Source organism: Varroa destructor, unplaced genomic scaffold (assembly GCF_002443255.2).
Source record: "Varroa destructor unplaced genomic scaffold, Vdes_3.0 BEIS01000001.1, whole genome shotgun sequence".
Taxonomy (NCBI): Eukaryota; Metazoa; Arthropoda; class Arachnida; order Mesostigmata; family Varroidae; genus Varroa; species Varroa destructor.
In genome coordinates, this window is record NW_019211454.1 from 75,121,735 (window position 1) to 75,144,383 (window position 22,649).

The 22,649-nt window shown below is 38.0% G+C and overlaps 1 protein-coding gene and 1 long non-coding RNA gene across 3 annotated transcripts in view; one reads left to right on the forward strand and one right to left on the reverse strand.

The window, feature by feature from the left end:
• LOC147759097 (uncharacterized) overlaps positions 1-707 on the reverse strand; it is a 15,989-nt gene extending 15,282 nt beyond the window's left edge. Inside the window, exon 1 of the long non-coding RNA XR_015319443.1 lies at positions 308-707. This is a non-coding gene — a long non-coding RNA (uncharacterized LOC147759097). The remainder of the gene's footprint in view (positions 1-307) is intronic.
• The window catches only part of LOC111243091 (intraflagellar transport protein 140 homolog), a 26,542-nt gene extending 4,281 nt beyond the window's left edge, over positions 1-22,261 (forward strand). The window contains exons 3-9 of one of the 2 annotated variants that reach the window (XM_022788163.2): positions 5,177-5,423; positions 11,103-11,246; positions 13,953-14,114; positions 18,002-18,427; positions 18,683-18,941; positions 19,304-19,514; positions 20,828-22,261. In XM_022788163.2, coding sequence (XP_022643898.1) covers positions 5,177-5,423; positions 11,103-11,246; positions 13,953-14,114; positions 18,002-18,427; positions 18,683-18,941; positions 19,304-19,514; positions 20,828-21,041 — 1,663 coding nt within the window. In that variant the 3' untranslated portion in view covers positions 21,042-22,261. The remainder of the gene's footprint in view (positions 1-5,176; positions 5,424-11,102; positions 11,247-13,952; positions 14,115-18,001; positions 18,428-18,682; positions 18,942-19,303; positions 19,515-20,827) is intronic. The other variant, XM_086977866.1, reaches the window with a different exon arrangement.
• The last annotated feature ends 388 nt before the right edge of the window (positions 22,262-22,649 follow it).

A 22,649-nucleotide genomic window follows, 5' to 3' on the forward strand; every position in this document is an offset into this window, starting at 1 on the left:
GAATAACTGCTAAGACTGCGTGGACATGCACAAAAAATGTTGACACACTGTTTGGAATAAAGCAATTCGAGAACGGTAGGCCGAATGGCCTCAAAAAGGCCATCTATACTTTTTGTCTTTAAGTATTGCAGTCCTCCCGCAATGCTGGTAAGATTGAACTATCATAACATGTTTAACATCAAACGCCGAACGCACTTGGTAAGGTATATAGTTGTGCTTGTCTTAGAACTATTTGATTCCTAATAAATAAAATCTGACAAGGCAGGGCTAGTAAAGTATTTATTTTTTTTTACCAATGATTTTTTACCAGTTGAATTTAGCAAAGGGTCCGCTGAATTCTGCCTTCTTCTGTGAGGTAGTACTTGAAACCTTTAAAGAACAACATAATGGTATTCCTGGAGGGGACCTTCACACGATCTGCGCCAACATCTGTAAGATACGGGCTCAATGACCCAATTCTAGCCTCTGTGAAGTATTTTTTCAAGGCTTCTCTAATTCAATTTCACTACAAGAGGGTCAATACACACCGAACCGTCTTCTACTCGGCTACTTTTCATATTGAAGCTTCCTGGTGCACTACGTCATCAAGATGCTATCGAACATTTGACACGCGTTTAATGAAAACCTTGGCCACGTTATAATGTATTACTGATATTTCCCTCTAAAATTTCGTTCACGTCATATGCAACATAACATATTACTGGACAACACACAGGTACGTTTGCAGGTGTACGACTGTAGTTTCCCTGAGACCATATTGCATTAATTTTGTTATTCGGTGGCAACCATCAAAAGAGCGCTCCAAAATTGCTCGAAATGCATCTTCTCCACTGTAAATTGGGGAAGACGAACCCCGATATGGGTTTTTGACTATTTTTACACAGAAGTATATATATATTTTTTTATTTCATTTTGATTCAGCCCGGTGAGAACTTTTGATTGATATCTAGAATGAACCTTCTCCCATAGACCTCCATGTAAATATTCGGTTGCTGTTTTTCCAGTAGAAAAACATTGTTGACGAAAATTTTACGAACGATAGCACATTTCAGCCCTTACAATTTTCCCATGGACATTTATACGAGGACCTTCAAAAAAAGAGCATGAATTGCAGATTGTTTGACAATTTGTTTGAATCGACATTTCGGTCTACGGGACAGAGAATTGTTAATCCAATCGGCTTCAATTTATTGGATGGGCTTACATGCAGCTGTTCTCAGGATGAAACTCATCATGAGAATCAGTCTAACCCGACTGAGACGTGAGAAATGGGAAAGAAACTGCTGACCTGCGGAATTAAGACATCCTATTAAGTTTATTTTCCGTGCAGATTTTTCCAGAATGAAGCTTGAGCGACCCAAAGAAATAGTTTAATCGGTGCACCTTAAACGGTCGTTTTGCGTCAGATAGACCTGTGAATCTACCCTTTTCATATAGATAGATAAACGTAAATAACCTGCTGACTGTGCCTTTTTTGTGACTGCATCTATTCTAATTCGAATGGAACTAAGAGTTAAATGTTTGATTGTAGGTCGAGCCTCACGTGCAAGTATTTGACATGATAGAGGCCGGGGGGCCTGTCCGTAAGTAGGTCGATTTATGTGCAACCCCGTAGTTCATTCTCTCCCTCATTCCTTGCCTAGCACAAATCAAATGATTGCCTTCTGATTATCCTTTGTTTTTCTAAACGCGCATCCTCCAACAGCTGTTTTTGCAACACGTCTGAGAGCACTCAATAACAGCATTTGCAATCTAAATCATGTGAAATAAAATATGTGTCACAGTAAAAGAGGCACGATATAAAGCCCGCAGGGCCCGTCTAATCTATCCTATTAAAGGCTTCGAGTAGTGGTCCAAAGACGATCTTTTAAGGTGGTTCGATGGGAGTCGCTAGAGCTTTATTCTGGGAAGATCTAAGCGGAATATTGAGCCGCCTGAATGAACACGTTTTTCCTATAAAGCAAGTTTCCTTTTCGCCAATGAGTATAACTTCCACTCACTCAGATTACTGCGTACAACCATAGCTGACTATTAATGACGAACCGACCAATCACGGTATCGTTGCCCTCTGCCGCTCTATCCGACCTTCATCGGTTCAAAGCCCGTGAAACCCTGCTAGTCTACCTATTTACCTATTTACAGCTAAAACTCTTTGTCTGTTTATTTGTTTTTCTGTAAAAAAAAAAAAGGTCGTTTTTAATATTAACCAAAAGTTCGTTCCAAACTGAATTAAAATGCAATACATGTTCTTATACCGAAATCTCAGTTTTAGCGTTGGAAATTCCCTCCTGAAAATCAAAGGCTTTATCGAAGCGGTATCTCATATGAAGGATTTGTTCCTGGTGCCAGTCGACAGTTCTCGCCTAACCGAATTAATCGCCTATATCTAAAATGAATATTTCAGCGTGAAAATGGTCAAAAGCCCAATCAGGGATTCGTATTGCCCACATGAAAGCGTCTCAAGTTATTTTTGTGTACCCTTTTGAACGAATTTCTGATAAGTTGAAAAATTGCATTAGCTAACACAGCGGATATCTTTCTTGAACAGCCTTTCTCAAAGATATTATCTAAAATATTTTATGAAATATCGAAACATTTTTTCATTAACTTCCGTATAAACAATATGAATATTGTTTATACGGAAGTTAATGTACTCTAACCGAAAGCTCTCGATGAAGTAAATTAAACTACCATGCATGTTCCTATAACTATCCTATATAATAAATCTTACTTTTTGGCTGGTAAGTGCCATTTGAAGGGAGAGAACTTTACATGCTGTTCTCGTAAGAAGGATTTTTTGCTACCAATCGATAGATCTCCACGAATGGAGTGAAGATGCAATACATGTTTTTATAATTGTTGTTTTTATAATTGTAGTTTTTATAATAATAATAATGTAGAAGTGGCGAAAACCCTATTGATCATATCGGTCTCCTGCGTAGCATTGCGGTAAACACGCGTTTCGAGCGGTCTCTAATAAGTGTTAGTTGGAAAGGCGCCAAGTGTAGAACTGATCTTTTTTTCATTCGTTCTTAATAATCTAAAATATTAAAGAAGTATAACAAAAGAAAAAAGCCTACGAAAAGTTGTGATTTTTCGGAGAGAGAATCAATATGCCAATCAAGAACTATTGAATATTTGTCACTTCTTTCTATTTCATATAACATATTAACAAAACAAAGGTTTCATTCTTAAGCCTTGATGCCATTTAGGACCAAAGTCAACACATTAACCAAAACATGTAAAATCATCACGAAATATATATCATTTCCACATTTTATTAGTATACATGCAACCATTTACGACAATAAAAAAAAAAAAAAAAAACTATTCACCCTGGTAACATCTTCGAAAAGGAATCAATAGATCAACCAATTGCATCAATCACAATGCGCATCGGCATACAGCCAACGCTGATTTATTCACTTGTATCCCCGGAATCAATCAAACAAGACTCATTTAGAGTCCCCCCGGCGAGCACATTAGCACAGGCTTATACTACAAACTATAGAAAAGTAACCTGTTAAATGGAACAGGTTATTACAATTTATGTTGGGTTGAGTGTAAGGCCAACAAATCGGATAAATCAACGGCAAAACAGATGCGGGTCCATTTAGTCTAATACCAAAAACCTCTGTCTGTCTATTCGACCCAAACCGACTCGATAGACTGGTCGGATTGGGCTGCTTTATTCTAGCTCGCCAGAGTTCATCTTACGGTTAAAAACTTATTAGGTAAGTACACCTTTTCAGGGGAAATTTTTTTTCATAAAGCGTTAACTTAATTTACTTAAACTGGTCGTTCTTTGCAATGTTCTCAAAAACGATTCAAAATTTGTTAATAAAAGTATGCTATAGGAAAAATGTTTGTTCTTTTCAAAATAGGTTTATTGATGAAATACTAAATATTTCAATTCATTTTTTTCAAAAGTGCGAATAATTTACTCTGCAGGAAGAGCCAGTTTCTTTTCCTCTACGGAACGCGTGATGTTGATTTGGCTAGTAATTTGGTAGATGAATTGCAAATCACTGGGCATACCTACTACCTACCGAATACCTTGAGATGAATACTTTTTCCCGAACGGTTGGGTTAACCCAAATTGGGCAAGCGAGAACAACTGTAGGGAAACGCGCGACGAGGGTTGAGGACTGGCGCTGCGTTCACGGCCAGAGGTAACATTAATCCCATTACGACAACTAATCACTGCTGAGACAGGCTAATAGAGTAATCGCTCTGCACTGACGAAATGAAAAAAAAAACAAAAAAAAACAACAGGAAAATGACTAAATCAGGGAGATATGATTGCTATTATCTGATGGTTGCAATAAGACAACAAGATGAACAAAACGGGGCCTCGGGAGAAGTTCAACCGATACCTACAAAGGTTTCGATTTGCAGTCGAGCAATAGCTTATTTCAAGTTAGATATGACGCGTATCAAATGTTACAGGAGGCGTGCGGAGTAAACAATGCTGTAGGAATAGGAGAACGGGATACGTGGATCACGGTCTCTGCAAGCGATACATGTTATTAATAAATTCATTGAATTAGGGAATTTTTAGAATTACTGCAACAGGACAACGTAGTTCTTACTGGATCTCAGGACTCCGATACTGTAATTGAGCTACAGTGTATGTTAGGCCAGGTCTAACGCACAATAGATCCGTCCATATTAGAATAGGCTGATGAGATAATTGCAACATCTTAATGTGTACAATAGTGTAGGTTAACCAAAATGTAACAAATCAAATTATATAAATCAAAAACAAAATAGGTCCGCCTAATTCAAAACAGATTTTCATAATTAATACAAAATAGTATACGATTAAAGAGCCTCACACAATCAGATTCTTAGCAAAAACCATAGAAAATACGATAGTGATGTTTATTCTATATGGCTCTAGCCGATATTATCCTACTAACTTTTTACTAAACGTTTTGACTTCAAAGCAAGGTAGTAGTGAGATTGCGAGTGTCCGAGTTTACTTTGAATAAGAGATGTTACACTAAAGAAGCAGTAACGTGCCAATATAGGGCATCTTGCTTCCTTTTCCTTGGTTTATTCCTGGTAAAAAAAAAAAAAAAAACAAACAAAAAAAGGATATCGTAATGCCTCACGGTTTAAGCTCGGGCATAAGCTTATAATATGATAGCTCATATTTCCGACGTCTTTACAGATATGCCAAGCATTTAGAGGAGTTGGGAAAAGTGCAAGAGGCTATCCTGTATTACGAGAAGTCTAATACACACTTGCAACAGGTGCCGCGCATGCTCATCGAAAAAGATATTCGGGCCCTAGAAATCTATATTGCCAAGAGTAAAGATCCACATTTTTTCAAGTGGTGGGCGCAGTATCTCGAAAGTCAAGGCGATACAGAAGAGGCGCTTCGCTATTACGAAATGGCAAAGGACTACGTTAGCTTGGTAAGTGCACAAATACTGTCGTTCAGCAGATTTGTCCTACAGAAAAAATAACACATGACAAATAGAATTTCAATTAAATGTCTGATAATTATACTATACTACAAATATACTTTTTCACTCTCTTTTTTATACCGAACGTTAATTTGTAATAACTTGCTTTATACGCATAAAAAAGTAATTACTAAAACTTGCTAATAACGCCAAGTCAAAGCCATGCTTCGTTCAATGGCTAGAGTCATTTCAGCCAATAACAGTGTAGTTCCCGTTGCAGGTATCTTGCAGCGTCATCACAAAACATTAACTCCATACACTATAGAAATTGATTTCATGAATCTTGCATCTGTTCTTGCAATGAAAAAAAAAAATGTATCAATAATACGGCTAGGTTTGTATCATTTCTCTGTATCTGTGACAAATTTTTTTTGTTCCATATCAAAGAAGTCATTCAATTGTTTTGAAAATCTTCACATCAGCAGAGCACGCGTGACTGGTTTTATTGCCACTCAGACTCTTTGCGTTCAAACGATTTTCTTTGCTTTCAAAGCGAAAACCAAAATTCCGCCAGCGAACTGTCGTCCCGTTCTCGCCGACAGCTTAGTTTTTGAAAGCGGAGTAATACCTTTAAATTATGTTTACGCAACTAAATTCCCGAAGGCTATATAAAATATTAGGCAGAAAGGTGTTGCATTTTATCTTTAACTACTAGATAAGTGTAAAAGCTCCCTAGATCTTCTTCACACGACATTTACTTCACTATTTGGCGCCTTTTAAGCAATTTTAAGAGAATGGGGAAATTTTCTATGCCACAAAAAATTATTATACGATCTAGACCGTTGACCTGAATTGTCACACGAAGCTTATTTTCTGCAACGATCCTCTTCAGCTATTAGGTTAATCCTAATAGCTGAAGGGGACCAAGTAGAGTGAAGTTGGCCTGATTGTCAGCGCTTGAGATTGTTTTCCTACTCGTTGCATGATAAATTTTTACGAATCAACAGGAAACACCTGATGTAATGTGACGACATGTTCAAAGATGTAGAAGTCCGCCGATCACGTAAAATTGTCATTATGTAATAAATAAAAGTTCTTCTTAACGAGCTTCCGATCCCCATGCTTGTCGGATATTCTCCACGTGCTATGTCTTACGGATCCGCATGGTTATCTGTCCATGATAGTACTTTTTGATCGTAACATCGATTTTTCGTAGACAGAGAGTTTTCCCGAAACAAAATTCCCATTTATTAACAATAACCTCCTCTATGTTGTTAGGAGAAAACAAAGCATCGTATAATTCTGCTGAGCCGTGTGGCGCAGCTGAGTTGCTAACTAGGTACACCATGTTAAGCCGAGTTTTTATGTAGAGAACGTACATAGTTCAAGCTAACATACTGCCAATATACGCTTAGTTAAACTCACAGCACTAAAATACACACAACAAGGAGACAATATAGTATTTTAGTGTTATGTTCCTTGGTAAATCAGGAGTTGTATTGATTCACAATAAGGCTACAATAACCAGGAATAACGGTATAAACTGTTAGTCGCCTAGTGACCCATTGGAAAACCATTGATTAATTGAAGAACATTTAATTACGGTGTAATATTCCAGAAAAGTTGTCACTGTATTATTTCTAAAGCGGATAGGTTTTTGTCAGCATAACAGTCGTAAGTTAATATATTCTTTCTATTAAAACGACGTGAATAAATGACAATGAAGGTGCTAATTTGTTTGAAACAGACTACTTTGGCCGTATTGTCTCACTGTTGTCCATGTTTCTTTTCTTTTCAAATTGTTATAGAACATCTGAAAATTCCAATAGGCTGCTAAAATATACAGCTGCCGAATAAATCAGGACGTTGCATATAAGTGCAACTTATTACCAGGAGAGTCTATATAAAACATTCTACTGGTCCTTTAAAGGGTCCAAATTGATCGCTCATTAATTTATAAATTAGTCTGGATTAAGCTTTCTAGTTTATTCTTTAGATGTTGCGCACCTTCAAAAGTGTGACGGTGATACGTTTTATTAACGATTCATGCAGATTAACATACCGTCGTTACTCAAGCACATTGTCTATTGGGGAAAAAAGCTCTTTCAAACTTTTCTACTAAATTTCTGAATGCTTGTCTAAAATGTCACTATATTACCCCTATTTATTTGTTGGTCGCGAACGCAGCAGCTTTTTCGCAAAGAGTATATTTGTCCCCGACTTATTGTATATACATGAAATTAAATCGCGCTTAAATTTTAAGTCTGTAAGCTGTTCTACGGGCTTTGCTGTTTACCAAGAATATTAGATTAAATATAGAAGTTTTCATTAAAAACTCCTCCTTACCACTTACCCACACTTATTGTTTATTTCTAATATACTTATGTACCGTAACGGCGCTGTCACGTGTGGAGAGCTACAATTGCAATACCGTCGTTAACCAATCTCAAGCCCTTTGAATTCGGGCACCTCATGAACTCTCCGAATTTAACAGGGAATCTCAGCATTTTGCCCGGCATTAAGAATCACCCAACCACAATAACCGATTTCTATGTATAACGATCACTAATGATAAAAAGTGGCGTCTGTACATCAGCATGAACCAGATATTGGAATGGCGGCTACGGGGAAGAAATGAAGGCCAGGTTTCAGCCAGATCTTCTTCCGCAAAAGACTACGGCTTGTGTTCAATGGGGCTGCGAGGACCTAATTCTGTGGGAATTGCTTCTTACGTATCAGAGGAGGCATCGAGTAAACAAAACTAAGAAAAAAAAGCCCGATGGATAACGTCAAGTTATCCTGCTCCATAACAGCGCAAAGCTCCACCAATAAACATCGTCAAAGCTGCCGTCCTGGATTTTGAGTAAAAGGCGTTGTTGCGCCCTCCATTTCCGTTGGACCTTGCGCGGGTAGGACTTGTTCATTCATTGAGCAGTCACCTTTATGGCGTTACTCTTGACAAGCATTAACAGTACAAAACATGACTGGAGAACCTGCTACCTTCTGGCGAGACGGTGTGCACCATCTGGTAGGAAAATCGGAGAAAATCATGAACACTAACAGAAAATACAGAACATCACAGTTCTTTGTTGCAGAAATAAAAACTATTTATAAAGATTTCGTTATCATACCTTTCAACCGTTTTAATTAGTCATCTGAGGGTTCAGCAATTTTTAATTTAAAAAAAATCAGCAATGAATCGTTAACGTACACGAATAACTATTGCCTCTAATTGAGTTCGCTGCCACCTTTATATCCAACTACTTACCTTACGTCCCATTTGTGCGCATTTAGCAAAGTACAAGTAGTTGATCTCTCGTTGTTCTAGGAACACAGTGAAACGGAAAAGGATATCGGAAATACCCTGTTCGCGACCTTGAAACAGAAAGAGGCTCAAGCAAATGACCGGATTTAATCTAGCCAAAAGGCGATGCAGGCCATGCAAGAGGCAAGCTACTGAGAAAATCAACTAATTGTGTCCTGTTTTATACTTCCGTTACGCATTACTTTAAATGGCTTATTCTCAGCGCGACACTAAGTGCGCCTACACCCTGATTTTAACATGAACTAATTCACTTGATTCTAATAGACGTGCAGCACAACGGGAAAAATGAACGGACCAGCTGAAAATTGGGCAAGCTCAGACTGCATTCGAGTGATGGTGCTTCGATCGACGAAGAAAGTGACTTAAGAAGAGTTGTCATAAGAGATACTCGGACAAGTTATAAGGTATATGGATAGTGGTGATCCACACGCTCGGGCGAAACACAGCCGTCCGAGTGGCAGAATTGGTTGATGCAACAGCAGCAGCAATCAGGACACAGAAGGCTCTGCGGAGGAGACCTTTAATTAACCTAAATAATTCTCGCTAGGGTCTTCGATTGTTTCGTCAGAAGTGAGTGTTTTTCCTCCTAACCATAGAAAATCGCGTGCTTGCTACAATTTCCTCTCCTGTTTGGTGCCAAAAGCAATATGCGTAGGCCACAACCAACGTTGCTATGATACATTTGGAAGGCGAAAATATGTTCCTCGATGTGTCTAGGAACACTGCTGCGTGAAACGAATTTCACCCGCTATACAAGCATGACAAACATGCTACCCTGAGCAATTGTTTTTATTATTTGTTGCCCGTACAATAACAATACAGATGGTAAAAAGGCAAATATATTTATACGTAAAATTTGTGATTACTACTGATATGAAACCAGATGGGGTCCGCCATTAGACCTGTATGATAGTGAACCACTACAGAACTCAATTTACGATTGAAGGCTATAATAATGGCCACTCCTTTCTTACACATAACATCCTGCTATTTTTTTTCTAACAGAACTTGAACCACGTTGAAACACGGGACAAATGCTTGAATTCGATGTAGTTCATGCTTTGCTCTTGTTAATCGTTGCCCATCATCGGTTTTTAATTGTCTCGTCTCTGTTTTTTCATTACCCTGTTTCGAATAACCGACTGCATTGTTATGGTCGTTCTGCTATCATCAATTATTGTTTTGCTGCCTTCCAGAGACGTGATAACATTGTTGTTCAATAATTCTCTTAGCCCGCTTTGCTACAGTTATCCTAATATGAGATTGTCCATTAATACTGTGAAGCTTCTGTCCTTTTAAAAGAATGCCTTTTCTTCTTACAACGGTTGTTTTATTGGCTTCAATCTCGTTTTTCTATTGCAAGTTATCAGCCATTTTTCTAACCGAAATTTTATGGAAGTATTAGGCATCTTGAAGATGAAAGCACCAAAAATTAATATGAAGAAGTCCGCAACCTAAAACGTAACGCAAAAGAAGTTCCGTAAACTTCTTTCGTTAAAGTTTTTGCACATGCAAAGGACGCGAACATACCGACGCTCGTAATCGATACCCAGCCGTGTCTAATGCGTTTGGTATCTCCGTCTTGGTCTTACGATTCTAGGCCTAGACGATAGGCCTTTAAGCTTGTCGAAGTTTATTCTCAGGGCCTTGTACAGTTAGGCTAAAGATGCTAGAGAATTCAATAAGCTGCAAAGCATGTAGTAAAGGGAAATCATCAATTCGGAAAGCTTTAATTATATTTGTTTGTTTTTGGCAAAAAACAAGTGCGTGTAGATATAAGATCGGTAAAGTTTTTCAATGCTCATTTCTTTGGTCTCATTGTAGCTATAAACAAGATACATTCGTAGAGCATAAATACGGAAATTGTTTAGAGGGTCCTAATCCAAATACCTCACTGGAATTGTAACAAAAAAGCCAAAGATTCATCAGTTTAGGTAGTGGCTAGCCAGTTTTGTGAGCTGGTACTTGTGATAACCGACGTCTATTGTAAAATAACAATTCGAACAAGGTTTTATTTTTCAATAAATGTAGCTACGTTTGTGACGCCTAGGATTTGAAATTAACCTCTTCGCCGTAATGATAAAGAACGATTGTTCCGGTAAAACAGGCCACAAGTGCTGGATGTACTATTATACAGACATAAAGATGTGCCATATACTCCCAATAAACCGTTAAGCCAGATACCATTTATTGAACTTCGTATCCACGTTAATTCAAATATTTCAGATATTGAGCTTAATATTCCTCAAAATGTTGATTGTAGAAATAAACTTCAGCGTCTGATATCAATATATAACTTCAATATCTCAACTATCAATATATCTGCAGTCAGTACAGTTCCTCGCAAATCTTATTTTTGATAGGTGCGAATAAATTGCTTCTTTAACAACGTGGAAACCGCAATGGAAATTGCCAATGACGTCGGGGATCGTGCCGCTTGTTTTCATCTTGCCCGAAATCTTGAAGCACTCGACAAGCCCTCGGACGCTGTCCACTTCTTTTCCAAGGTTAGACTAGTGAGGTTCTAAAAATATTTTTATCTACGCTACATTATTAGAAAGCTGCGACCGTATAAATAGCGGTAATTTCTGAATGTAAGTTATTAAGGTCGTATTAAAATTGCATTGTTGACTTCTTGTCGTCTTCGGCTGATTCGAGAGATAGTGTCTTCGAGATTACCTAAAGCGAACACCAAAATAAATTTCTGGGTAATATCTACCTCTTATACAACAGAAGATATACAAAATCTTATAAGGAAGTAGTTTATGTGGCTATATATTTCTGCTTTTGGTGTTGGGTAATTCCTGCATTAATAATTGTCTATTTTATACAGAGTACGTACATTCACATAGTAGCAATATTATAATTATAGCCAAAATAACAAGAAGCATCTATAACACCTGGAAATACACCGCAGATGGAAATGAAAATGTAATAATGCAAACGATATACACACGCACCAAGTCCACTTTCTACTGCGGCATCATGCACGTATCCCACTTTACATATACTGGATGGACTTTTGTTTTTCCAGAAGTGATGATCTTAGTGAGACTTGCCGGATGAATACTTGCCCTGATGTATCTAACTTCATTCCTCTTCAGTGCTCAAAACGCTGACCTGGAGTGCTCTTTATAGCAGAGCTAGTAATAGGAAAAAAGCATTTGATACCCCACAAAACGATTCTCAGGAAGTCTTTCATATACGTGGAGGCACAGGAATTCCATTTCAACCAGCACTATCGACTTAGTAGTGCAATAACGGTGGGCGAATACGGCTACTAAATTTAGGGAACTGCGCATGAAGTAAAATGGTTTAGGTTGGGAACCAGGCATAGACACGGGATATGTTTTATGCTTTCTGGGTTCAGCGGTTTAAAGTAAGACTTTTGGGTAGTAAAGCAAAACGTAGGACTGGAAACAGATTTTATTTATCTATTATTGGTTTCAGGTCCTCCAATCAGTCAAGTTAAGTAGACTCTTTAACACGCTGTAGTTCTGAGTTTGGGTCTTTTTGCCCTTGGGAAAAACGATTTATGAGCTTAATCGCTTCGCTAGGGACAACCGCATCAAATATATGAGTTTATGTGGAGCATACGGCTTTTTCTTTGTATTCACAGCTCCGTATGGGGCGCGAGACAGTTAAAGTTTAGCGAAGAAATCTTTAATGGCTTAAGGAGCTTCAACATGCCAAATATGCTTGATCCAACTCATCTGTAATACCACGACAATGATACCCTTATACGTCAGCTGGAAAATCAGAAGATCACCTTGCTAGGTTAACAGAACCGCTTTGTAAAGGTTAAGAGGACTGAATAGGCTGTCGTTGGCGCACATGCGCTTTCTTCACTTAATAATTATAAGAGTTGCCTATAAAATTACATTCAAAAATCTGGTACTATAATTTACCGGAATAATTAATGATTTACATTTAAACGACCATAAAATGCTATTACGGAAAGCACTTAAGGATACTGAGGTATTTTATCAGTTATGTTATTATGCGAGATCGCGCCTCATATTGCTAATGATTGATGAAGAAGACACTTTCTGGCATAAAATACCGGACCAAATTTACTAACCAAAGGTCCCCGAGGTTTCGTTAACTACATCTCATCAGTCGTTCGTTGAAATGAACCGTCATCGACCACCACGTTTGGAATTTGGAAATGGTGAACTTTATTTTAAACGAAAGAAGAGAACACCTTTGATTAGATGCCCTTCGAAAACATCAAGCATGCCATCTCGAATGAACCACGATGGAAGTCGTTTTTCTTACACGTTACAGAGCTCCCTCATGCACTCTCCGTTTAGATTAGATCAGTATTCTGGGTTCGATATGGACGAATGGATTCAAGGGCGTGGACAGAATCAGGCTTGGAGTTAATATAAACAGTTTGGTTCTCTACAGGGCCACGAACTCGGCCCGACGATCCTTCTGAGGCAGGCTCCAACATTGTTGATGATTGTAGGCCATAACATCCGCTAATTGTGGGAGGATTTCATGAACATTCGATCATTTTTCGATCATGCTTGTACAGTTGCCACTTGTGAAGATATCAGCTTGAGAAACCTTCGTTCTTAACGTAGAAGCTTGTGTATATAACTTTACTACGCAGAAATTACAGCATGATTGAGTACGCTGTGCTTGGAAAAAGATCAGCGATGCCTCAGGGCTCCGTTTCAAACAAGCAATCTTCTAACCCTTGGTCAGGTCTAGTGGCCTACAGATAAGGGATGGGCCATTAAAAGAGACTCGTAAAGTAACGAGACTGTCGCGTAGGGCGTGACTGTATCGGACATGTATGTTCTTGGATATCGCCGGTTTTTATTGTACCCGAATTGACAATATTTACGCTGAAGTGAAATGCACAAGCGGTAAATGTATGGGTGATTTATACAGGATTGCACATTTATCGATTGATCTAGTGACTTTCACGATATTCGAAAAATGATTGCAGAGTAAATGAGAGTAGTTTACCATAAAAACAAAGTATACGGTTATAAATTAAATACAAATATTATATGAATATTTATGATACTCCGGCAATTGAGTCAGAATAAGTATATAAATATAATCCCCCAAATTAGCTGTTGTTAATATTATTTCTCTTAGGTATGAGTACTCAGGTGAATACCTATTGATGTAGCATGATCTTATCCATGTTATAGGGTATGTAGAAATTAATTGTAACATTTTACCTCATGCTTTAGGCAGGTGCAATTTCTAACGCCCTTCGAGTTTGTAAGGATAATGCTATGGACGACCAGCTTTTCTATTTGGCAATCCAGAGTCAAAATAGTCAAGATATGTTAGACGTCGCTACATACTTTGAGAATGAAGGCGAAAAACAACGCGCTGTCACACTCTATCAGGTAACACTGTATTATGTATGGGATAGTTACTGAGTGAGTGTAACCTAAAGACAATTCCCAAGTAAGAAAAAGCCTAATTATATTTACTGCAACAAATATTTATGTTTCTTATACAAATATATTGTATTTTATCCATATAAAAAGGCTAACCATCTTTAGAATAGGGGTAACGTCAAGTGACCTCCGTTTTATTTTGAGATCTTTCTCTTTTAACTTTTGCACATCCTGAAAATGGTCGTCTGTGGTGATAGTGTCTTCTTGAATTAGGTATTTTTTGCGGATGGCGTAGAGGCAATGTCATTGGGAACCAGATTTTCAATTCTAGGCCGTATGTACATAAACTGACGTGTTTGCGTATTTTTAGTTTTTTTTTTTTCTGCTGAAGACTATAAATAACGACACTTTTAGTTTTATTGGTTTGTTTAAGCAAGATAATAACGTTTTGGAAGTTCCTCACATGTCTGAGAACAACGTGTAATTGATCGTAGCTAAGCACAGGTACTTCGAAAAGGAGTAGAACGTCTTTTGTTGTTTGTTTTTGTGCTTTGTTAATTTTCACACCTGAGTATGACTCTAGTGGAAATCGACAGCGGTGTAGTGTGAGGCCGTTGTCTTATGAAAGACTGAGAGTGACACTCAAAAGCATGGCAATGTGGCCCTTGAATCTATAGGTGGTAAATTTTTCGGCAATAATATGACTGTATATATCATGAACGATCATTATTGTGTTGCTGCAAAGTTTAGGAGGATCCAAGTTCCTCATTAAGGTGATCAGCGGACCCTTTTGTAGTTGCAAGTTACGAAGAGGGAAGTTGTCGAAGAACTGTATTGCAAAGTATGTCGCGTTTGCCGTTGCTTGACCGAACGAATTATATTTGATAAGATTTCCGCCTGAAAATATTGTCTATAATCCTGTCCTCGTTTAATCGGCTATCATGTATTCCGGCTTGTCTTCATAGATGTGACCCTTCACTACAGGCCTCTTCGGTATCGGCACTGTTATCTCACTTGACTACTGAGCGAAAAGTTTATTTTTACTGCGTACACCATAGAGCGGCCAGCCTCGTCTAATAATGCGCCATTTGTCTCAGACGTGGGTGTTGTCAAACTAAGTAGATCTGCTAATTTTGAATTGTTTTCTATGGTACATACTGTATTATCTTTGACACGAATGGAAACTCCGAATTAGGAGTCCGAAATCTGGCTTCCGGGCACCAAAAGGACGGCGATGTCCGATGATGCTATTGCAATTATCATATTTCCGTGCCCGGGTACTTTGGCTAGCTTCAAATCGATCACGAAGAGTTCACCTACCCTTCCTGGAGTATCGGTGAGGATTATTGAGCCGCTGTATTTGATTAGACAACAAAAAAACATCAATCAAAATTCTCTTTCTCAGTCGTTTAAAATTTAATTCTCAAATCAAGTTAAATCTCATTCTGTTCATAATGTCGTGTTGGAGTCCCTGCAGAATTTTGTTTTCTTAAGGTTGATATTTATTATTATGAGCAGGTAAAATTGCTATATTTAACTTGAAAGTATTTAAGAACTTTATTGTGATGAATTTTAGCTATAGCGAGAGTCACGTTGCTCTTCGACAATCGGTTGTTGCGATGATGGCCTTAAGTTCCATCATTATTATTACTGGATTTTTGAGGAGGTTCTGTTTATTTAACAGATTGGTTACTTCTTTCGTCATCAACATAATTAGGAATAGATTTTGAACCTCGTGAGGCATTTGCGTTTACCCAACATTCTTTATAGATTTTTGCAAGTAGTCATCTTTGAGCAAACTTGTTTGAATGTAGCAGCTTACCCAACGATCTGCATGGATAGATACGCAAAAGTATATTTTTTAATAATAGGTACTCTAATTTGAAACTTCTAGTCGTTCCTTATGTTTGACCCACCTATAGAATTTCGGTCCGTCGGCGTAGACCAAAGTTTTTGCAAGGTTATCCTATTTGCAAGAAGCCATGAATAATAACAACAACATTATTTGTCCTTTTTTTTTTCGATATATTGTGCAGACGCGTTTTTCATGCGAAAAAAGTACTTGTTAGTTCTGAGATAGATGTAGATGCAGTCGCTTTATGGGCAGATATCATGCACGAATCGTTCAATGTCGACCGTCGCCATGATGTTCGATCTCCTCTGCCTTAGAAGTAGCTTTTCCGCGTTCCTTAAATTAATATACCGTAATAGATTTAATTGCAATCGATGGTCTTCAGAAATTAGACACTGTATGTTACGACCCACTAAAGCCTAAGCGCATGATGTTTATGCTATTTGTTCTCTTTGTAACCTACCAAACCTTTTCTCTACACAGAAGGTCGTAGGTGTAGCGGAATATGTGGCTCGGTTAACTCTTTAAGCAATTCCCATCTTTTAGGACAGATCAGACAAAGTGAATCAGTTGTATGATACAGGCCACGACTAAACGTAAAATTCTGGATCTGGATTAGAGACTTTCACACTCGTAGTTGAGGTTTGGTGTCTTCATTGAGCCACAGTAGAAAATGAACATGCGCTGGTCATCTTTTTTCGTATTTTATGACTGCCAAATAAGCAACAATGTCGCCGAATTTTTTTTATATGTTATTTTATAAAAAGGTTTTTTTTTTTTTTTTTAGTTAAAACACTGTTTCAGTTAAATGTGGTTGCTTTTCTAGTCGTTAATCTTCAGTAAAGTGGCTTACATTTTGCTTAAGTGGCTTACAGGGCGCATTGGCCATCGCCGTCAGGTATAGCGACGCATTTTCATAAGTGTCAATGTATCTGCGTAGATGCCATGATCCGCTTGTGAACGAAAGTGAAGCGCTTACTAACGTCTGCGAATTTACATAGTTAATCATAGAAATTTTCGGTTATTTTGAATATCGGATATATTTTCAGACCTAATCTTTGCAGCCATACCAATGAAAGAAACTGGAAATATGATTGAATCGACCTTTGCAATGTCGATGCACATATCGAATCGAGATTGATAATCCAAAAATGATCTGCAAATCGCTCGTCTGTCGATTTGGTCACTTTGTTTACGGGGATTATCTTGGTACCATAGGAAATGTGTCATAGTATTACACTTGATTCTGTTGCATTTTGAATAATCCTACCTCGTTGCTGCACTGTGCGCTTGTTCGTACTCGTCTAGTCGTGATCGATCGGGATCAGTAAGGATATGAGCTCATGATATACATTTTGACTGTTTTTAGATAGCGTAAGAAATGTGTCTCCAAAGTACCCTTGTAAGTCTTCAACGATGGCACAAACTTTCTGGATGATTTAGAAGGTACAGATGGTGTGCAATGCTGGATTTAAATAAATAGAGTAGAGTTCACCAGCTTTTCGATGATGATACAAATTGAATCTTGTAACTTATGGATTGCATTGTTGGCTGACCTAGGTAACAGACAGTACCAGGCATTTAGGGAACCGCTGGCTCGAGTAATTCGAAAACATTTAAAAATTAGGCAAAATTGACCCACAGTTATATGCTAAATTTTCTAAATACAAGGTCTATAGAAAGCGCACCTTCAAAAATTTCTCTGGTACTAATGGGTAAAGGCGCAAATTTAAGGAAAAAAAGACTTGTTTTATCTTGTTCTCCAATACAACGCATGCAGTATCAAGAAAGACATCATTACGTTTTGCCTTTACTGCATAAGAATAAATTTAGTTGTAGGGAATGCGCGTTGTGTAATCTACGTAAAAACATCTAAAAAAAAAACCTTACAAAATTAAAGAACCCTATGTATTACGTTACATAGCCTATGTGCACATAACGAAAGAGCATATATATAATATTACTGCTACCACTAGTGAAAGCATTCGATATTTTAGTATAGCCAATTAATTCTAAACGAAGGTGTTTTTTTGTTTAACAGAAGGCCGGTTGGCTAGAGAAGGCGCGTGAGTTATCTGGAGATTCAAGAGTCAGTATAGGTGAGGAACTTCTTGGTCAAGTAGCACAAGAGATCTCAGCCTCAAGCGATGCTGCTGAAGTGCAAACCGCAATAAGACGCCTCATCGATATGGGGCTCACGGATCAAGCCGTGGAAATTCTTGCACTCAACGCGCAGGCCGAGGCTGCAATGGATCTCTGTGCACAATACGATGTGGAACTCAGTGAGCCTCTTGCTGACAAAATGCTAAAGGGTGTCTACGGTGATGCTCGGAGAAGACTATTGATCAAAATAGCTGATTTCTGCCTAAAACAGAAAAGCTTTTACTTAGCTGCAAAAAAGTATACCGAGGCCGGAGATAAGCATAGCGCTATGCGTTCTTTAATTTTAAGTCAAGACACAGATAAGGTGGGTCTAAGTAAATGAGCATTGGCTCAAAACTTCATTAGTTTATATGACTTATTTCTGTTCTCAGTGAAATATATATGCTATGAAAATCTGACATAGCCTAATGTACTATAGACTGTACTAAGCTGCTACGTTGGAACATATTCACATTTAATTAAATTCGTTTACCAAAGTAAAGTATTGTTTTAACATATATCAATGAAAGGCTAGTAATATTTCAATAATATAAATAGAACATTGCACCTGCCTTTTCAGGTCATACTACTTGCTCAGGCATTAGAAGATCCCGAAATATATATCCAAGCCGCGAGCTATCTGCAAACGCTCAACTGGCGGGCCCAACCGGCTATAATGCGACACATCATCGAGTACTATTCGGCAGCCGGCGACCTCGAAATGTTAGGGAACTTTTATGAAAATTGCGCGGTCTCCGAGATTGTGGAGTACCGAAACTATGAAACAGCACTAAGCGCCCTAAATGAAGCTTACAGAGTCCTTAAGGATGCTCCGATCGGTGAGTATGTTCTTGCTTCTGCTATTAACAGTTAAGCTGAATAATACAAAGATACTATTACGAAATGCAACACAATTTTTTTTACGATACTTATAAACACAAACAGTCGTAAACACAAACCCTCTTTAGGAAATCGTTAATCTATGCTTTACTGAAGTTGGCCAATACGCACATTGTCGGTTCGTCCTCTAGTGTCAAGGACTAGGAATAAAGCTCTCCACTTCCTTTCAGTGGCACAAAGCTGCAATACATGCAGTGGTTTATAAGCAGGCCTATATATTCCAGAAGATCTATAACAATATAAAATAAATATAACTGAATTTGCAGAAAAGACAAGTTAGTTGATGTTTTTAACATTTTAGGTACTGCCTCGAGTAGCAAAATAGACGGTTTGAGACAGAAGATTAAGAACGTGCAGCAATTCCTCAAACTGAAAAAGGTATATGCGGACGGCGAATTACGAGAAGCTTTGGAGAAAGCCCAACAAATGATTAAAGAAAATAATGTGATCGTTCGCAAAGGTGACATTTACGGATTCATCATAGAGCACTACGTCGACAATGGCCAAATGAGGTACGTCGCTCATTACGTACTATCTAAAATTAAGCTTGCCAGACAGAACCCTAGTTCAAGTAGTCAAGTGGATAGAGGGCCATGTGCTGGCTGTAGTGCCTGAAAAAGAATAGGCCGTTCTGTTGACAGGAAAGAAAGTAAAGGCTTTTGGATATCCACTGAGGACATAAAATTGCTATTGAGTTCAAGTTTATAAGTCAAGTTCCTGCAAGTTATTCTACGCTGATTTATGACCTTCTTAGTGTTGTGGACAGGAACCAAGAGGTTACTCACGATCGTGCCCGGCTCGTGTTGAAACAGAACAAATATCATTAGCTTGCTACTGTGTTTGACCCTCTCATACTTCATATGCGGAGCATTGTGGAAAAAAGCCCTCAGCGAGGTAAAGAGCACACAGCTTCTACTTACAATCAGGATGTATCTAACGCGCAACCCGATTGCAATAGCGGAAGCACTATGCGTTCTAATATCACTTGTCTTATAGAAACACTTACTAAAAGGGGGAAAACTTCTGTGTGAGCACTTTGCTTTGCGGATTGAAGCAGAAACTTTTAAGCCACAGCAAGAGGAATGCAGATACGCCGCGGGCACTGACGCCGGCGGCCAGTGGATTCAGAATAATAGTACCTTGGCTCAAAAAAAATCAACAGCAAAGTTACATACCGCACGAAACCTAACATTCTTAAAAGTTCTTGTGCAATTGCCAAGCCAATATATTATCCGTGCAGTGTGGGGGGGATCGACAGCTCAAACCATGCTGTGCTAACCCTCTAAGAGTTAGACGGAAGGGACCGAACAGTAGAGAAAATCTCCACAAGAGAGCTCATGGGGGCATTATAGCCTTTATGGCGGAGAATAAGAAGTAGGTCGCGGCAGGTGTCTGACACGAACCGCTGCACAAGCATACGTACATAGAGCCAGGCGCAAATAATATAATGAGGAATTAGCATAATTAATATAAAGATCTATTCTAGTCTGTCAGAAGACGGCGCATAAGAATAGATCCTTCAGAACGAATCTATAATATCAATTTTGGGTTGGTGAATATCTTAGATTAGACTAGTGAGTATCTTACTCATGAAGGTCGTTGTCCACTATGAATTTTCCCTTCGAAAAAGAACATTTTAACCAAGTTTAGGTAAAAAATCAATAAGTTTATAGGTAGTCATATGTGGAAAATTACGAATAAACTTTGACGATTATTTTGAAATGCAATGTTTTCATTTAGCCCTCACCAACCTTAACATAGCGTAGAGAATAAAACTCATATTTGTAATGGTAACCTATATGTTTTTTGACTGAATTTCGAACAGGACCGCGTTGCGAAAATTAGAGGAGATGGAAGCCGATTGCGGGGGTAGCGCGAACACGTATCTTGATGAACAAACCCTCGCCAAGATTTTCGCCTCTACTGGAGGGGGTTTCTCTGATTTAAACGGGACCCCCGAAGCCAGCGAGAGTATAGCAGCAAAACAGAATGGGAGTGTGAAACATGCCGATCAACAGGAGATATGGACGGCTCAGTAACAACTTATTGATTGGCACGACAGCTATATCACCGCCAATTGAATTACATATCATTATTGGGGCATAGACTTGTAGTAGAGAACAGCAATCCTGTTTACTCATTGAAAACAAGAAAAAATGTGCAAAAAAGCGTATTATGTTTATTTAATTTTTTTTTATTAACATCTTTCGCGATTCCTTTATTAATTAAATAGTGAAGTTCCGTTTCCTTTACAATTTACCTTTAATGCGTGCTAGTAATACGAAGGTTGTAAGACTTGATAGTAGAAGCCGTTGTACCTCACCAGCTATTGTTCCCTGGAAGATGCTTTATTTTTCAAACCTTAACACGCGCATAGATTGAGCGTATAAATACTTACAGCTGCAAGGTTTTGTAGAAGTAGCCTGGTTATCAGTAGGTCACATTGTCACCAAAACTATATTAGAATTACGCATTATAAGAGAGGAGTTTTATCTTTTTATTGCTGACAGAAATATATTCTCGTTTCAAAAAAATTCACACACTGATTTTATTGTATATTTAAGCTGACTATATACTAAGCGCTTGAACTACGAGGTCTAACTGCGGTTGACTTACAACCAAATGCCATATAAATTTTCATGGCATTTTACATTATATGTCAAAATAAATTAAAAAATTCTAGATGTTTACAGAATTGAAAAACATCATATGCTCCATTGTAAACACTTTATAAATGAAATAAGTCTACAGCTGAGTATATATACGAAAACAACACCTCAATGTCGTTCTGCGATCTATGAATGTCACATATGCGAAAAGCTTGAATAGTTTTTAACTTTTTGTAAGTTCTCTCAAACGAGACAGGACAAAGCTCAACAATAGTCATCTGCAAACAAAGCTTGAAAGCTTTCGAAAAAGTGTATAATTTTTCAGATTGTTGCTGTAAATCACTTTCATTGTAATGATGAGATTCACGAGAAAAACATTGATCCGATCTTCACTGTCGGCACCTTCCTTATTGTAGCGGTTGATGATATAACCATAGTTGATGAATGGCTTTTGGCACTGCTACCCATGCATATTTTCACCCCTTAAAGCTTAGCCTAGATGTATTATGTGGGATCTAATTCAGATAATGGCAATGGCAATTTCAATATAAAATATTTGCATTTTAAAGCTGTTTTGCTATTAAAAATGAATACAAACAAGTAACAGAATTGATTTTGTTGAATCAATAAACCAACACTACGAAAAACAATATCGACTTTTAACTTCCTTATCCCTGTAACCTCCTTGAAAGCAAACAACTACGTATGTACGAATTTAAACCATCCCTATCATTTGATTGCCTAGGCAGTATTACGTTATTGGCTTTAACCCAGAAATGGTTTTCTGTGGTAATTTCTAGGCGTCAGATTGAATACAGGGTTTTTGATAATAAAGAAAATTTATGTGAAAGGATAGTTAGAGATTTTAAATAATTCTAATCAGTAAGCAACCAATTTATTCATAAAAAAAAAATGTTACTTGAAAGAGATCAACGCAAACAAGTATCTCCGATTAGATTTCTTTCATTAGACGTCTTCATAGCCGCGTTCCGCTAAAGTCTATATTAATGCAGCATGCAATCCATCGTTTTTTTTTAT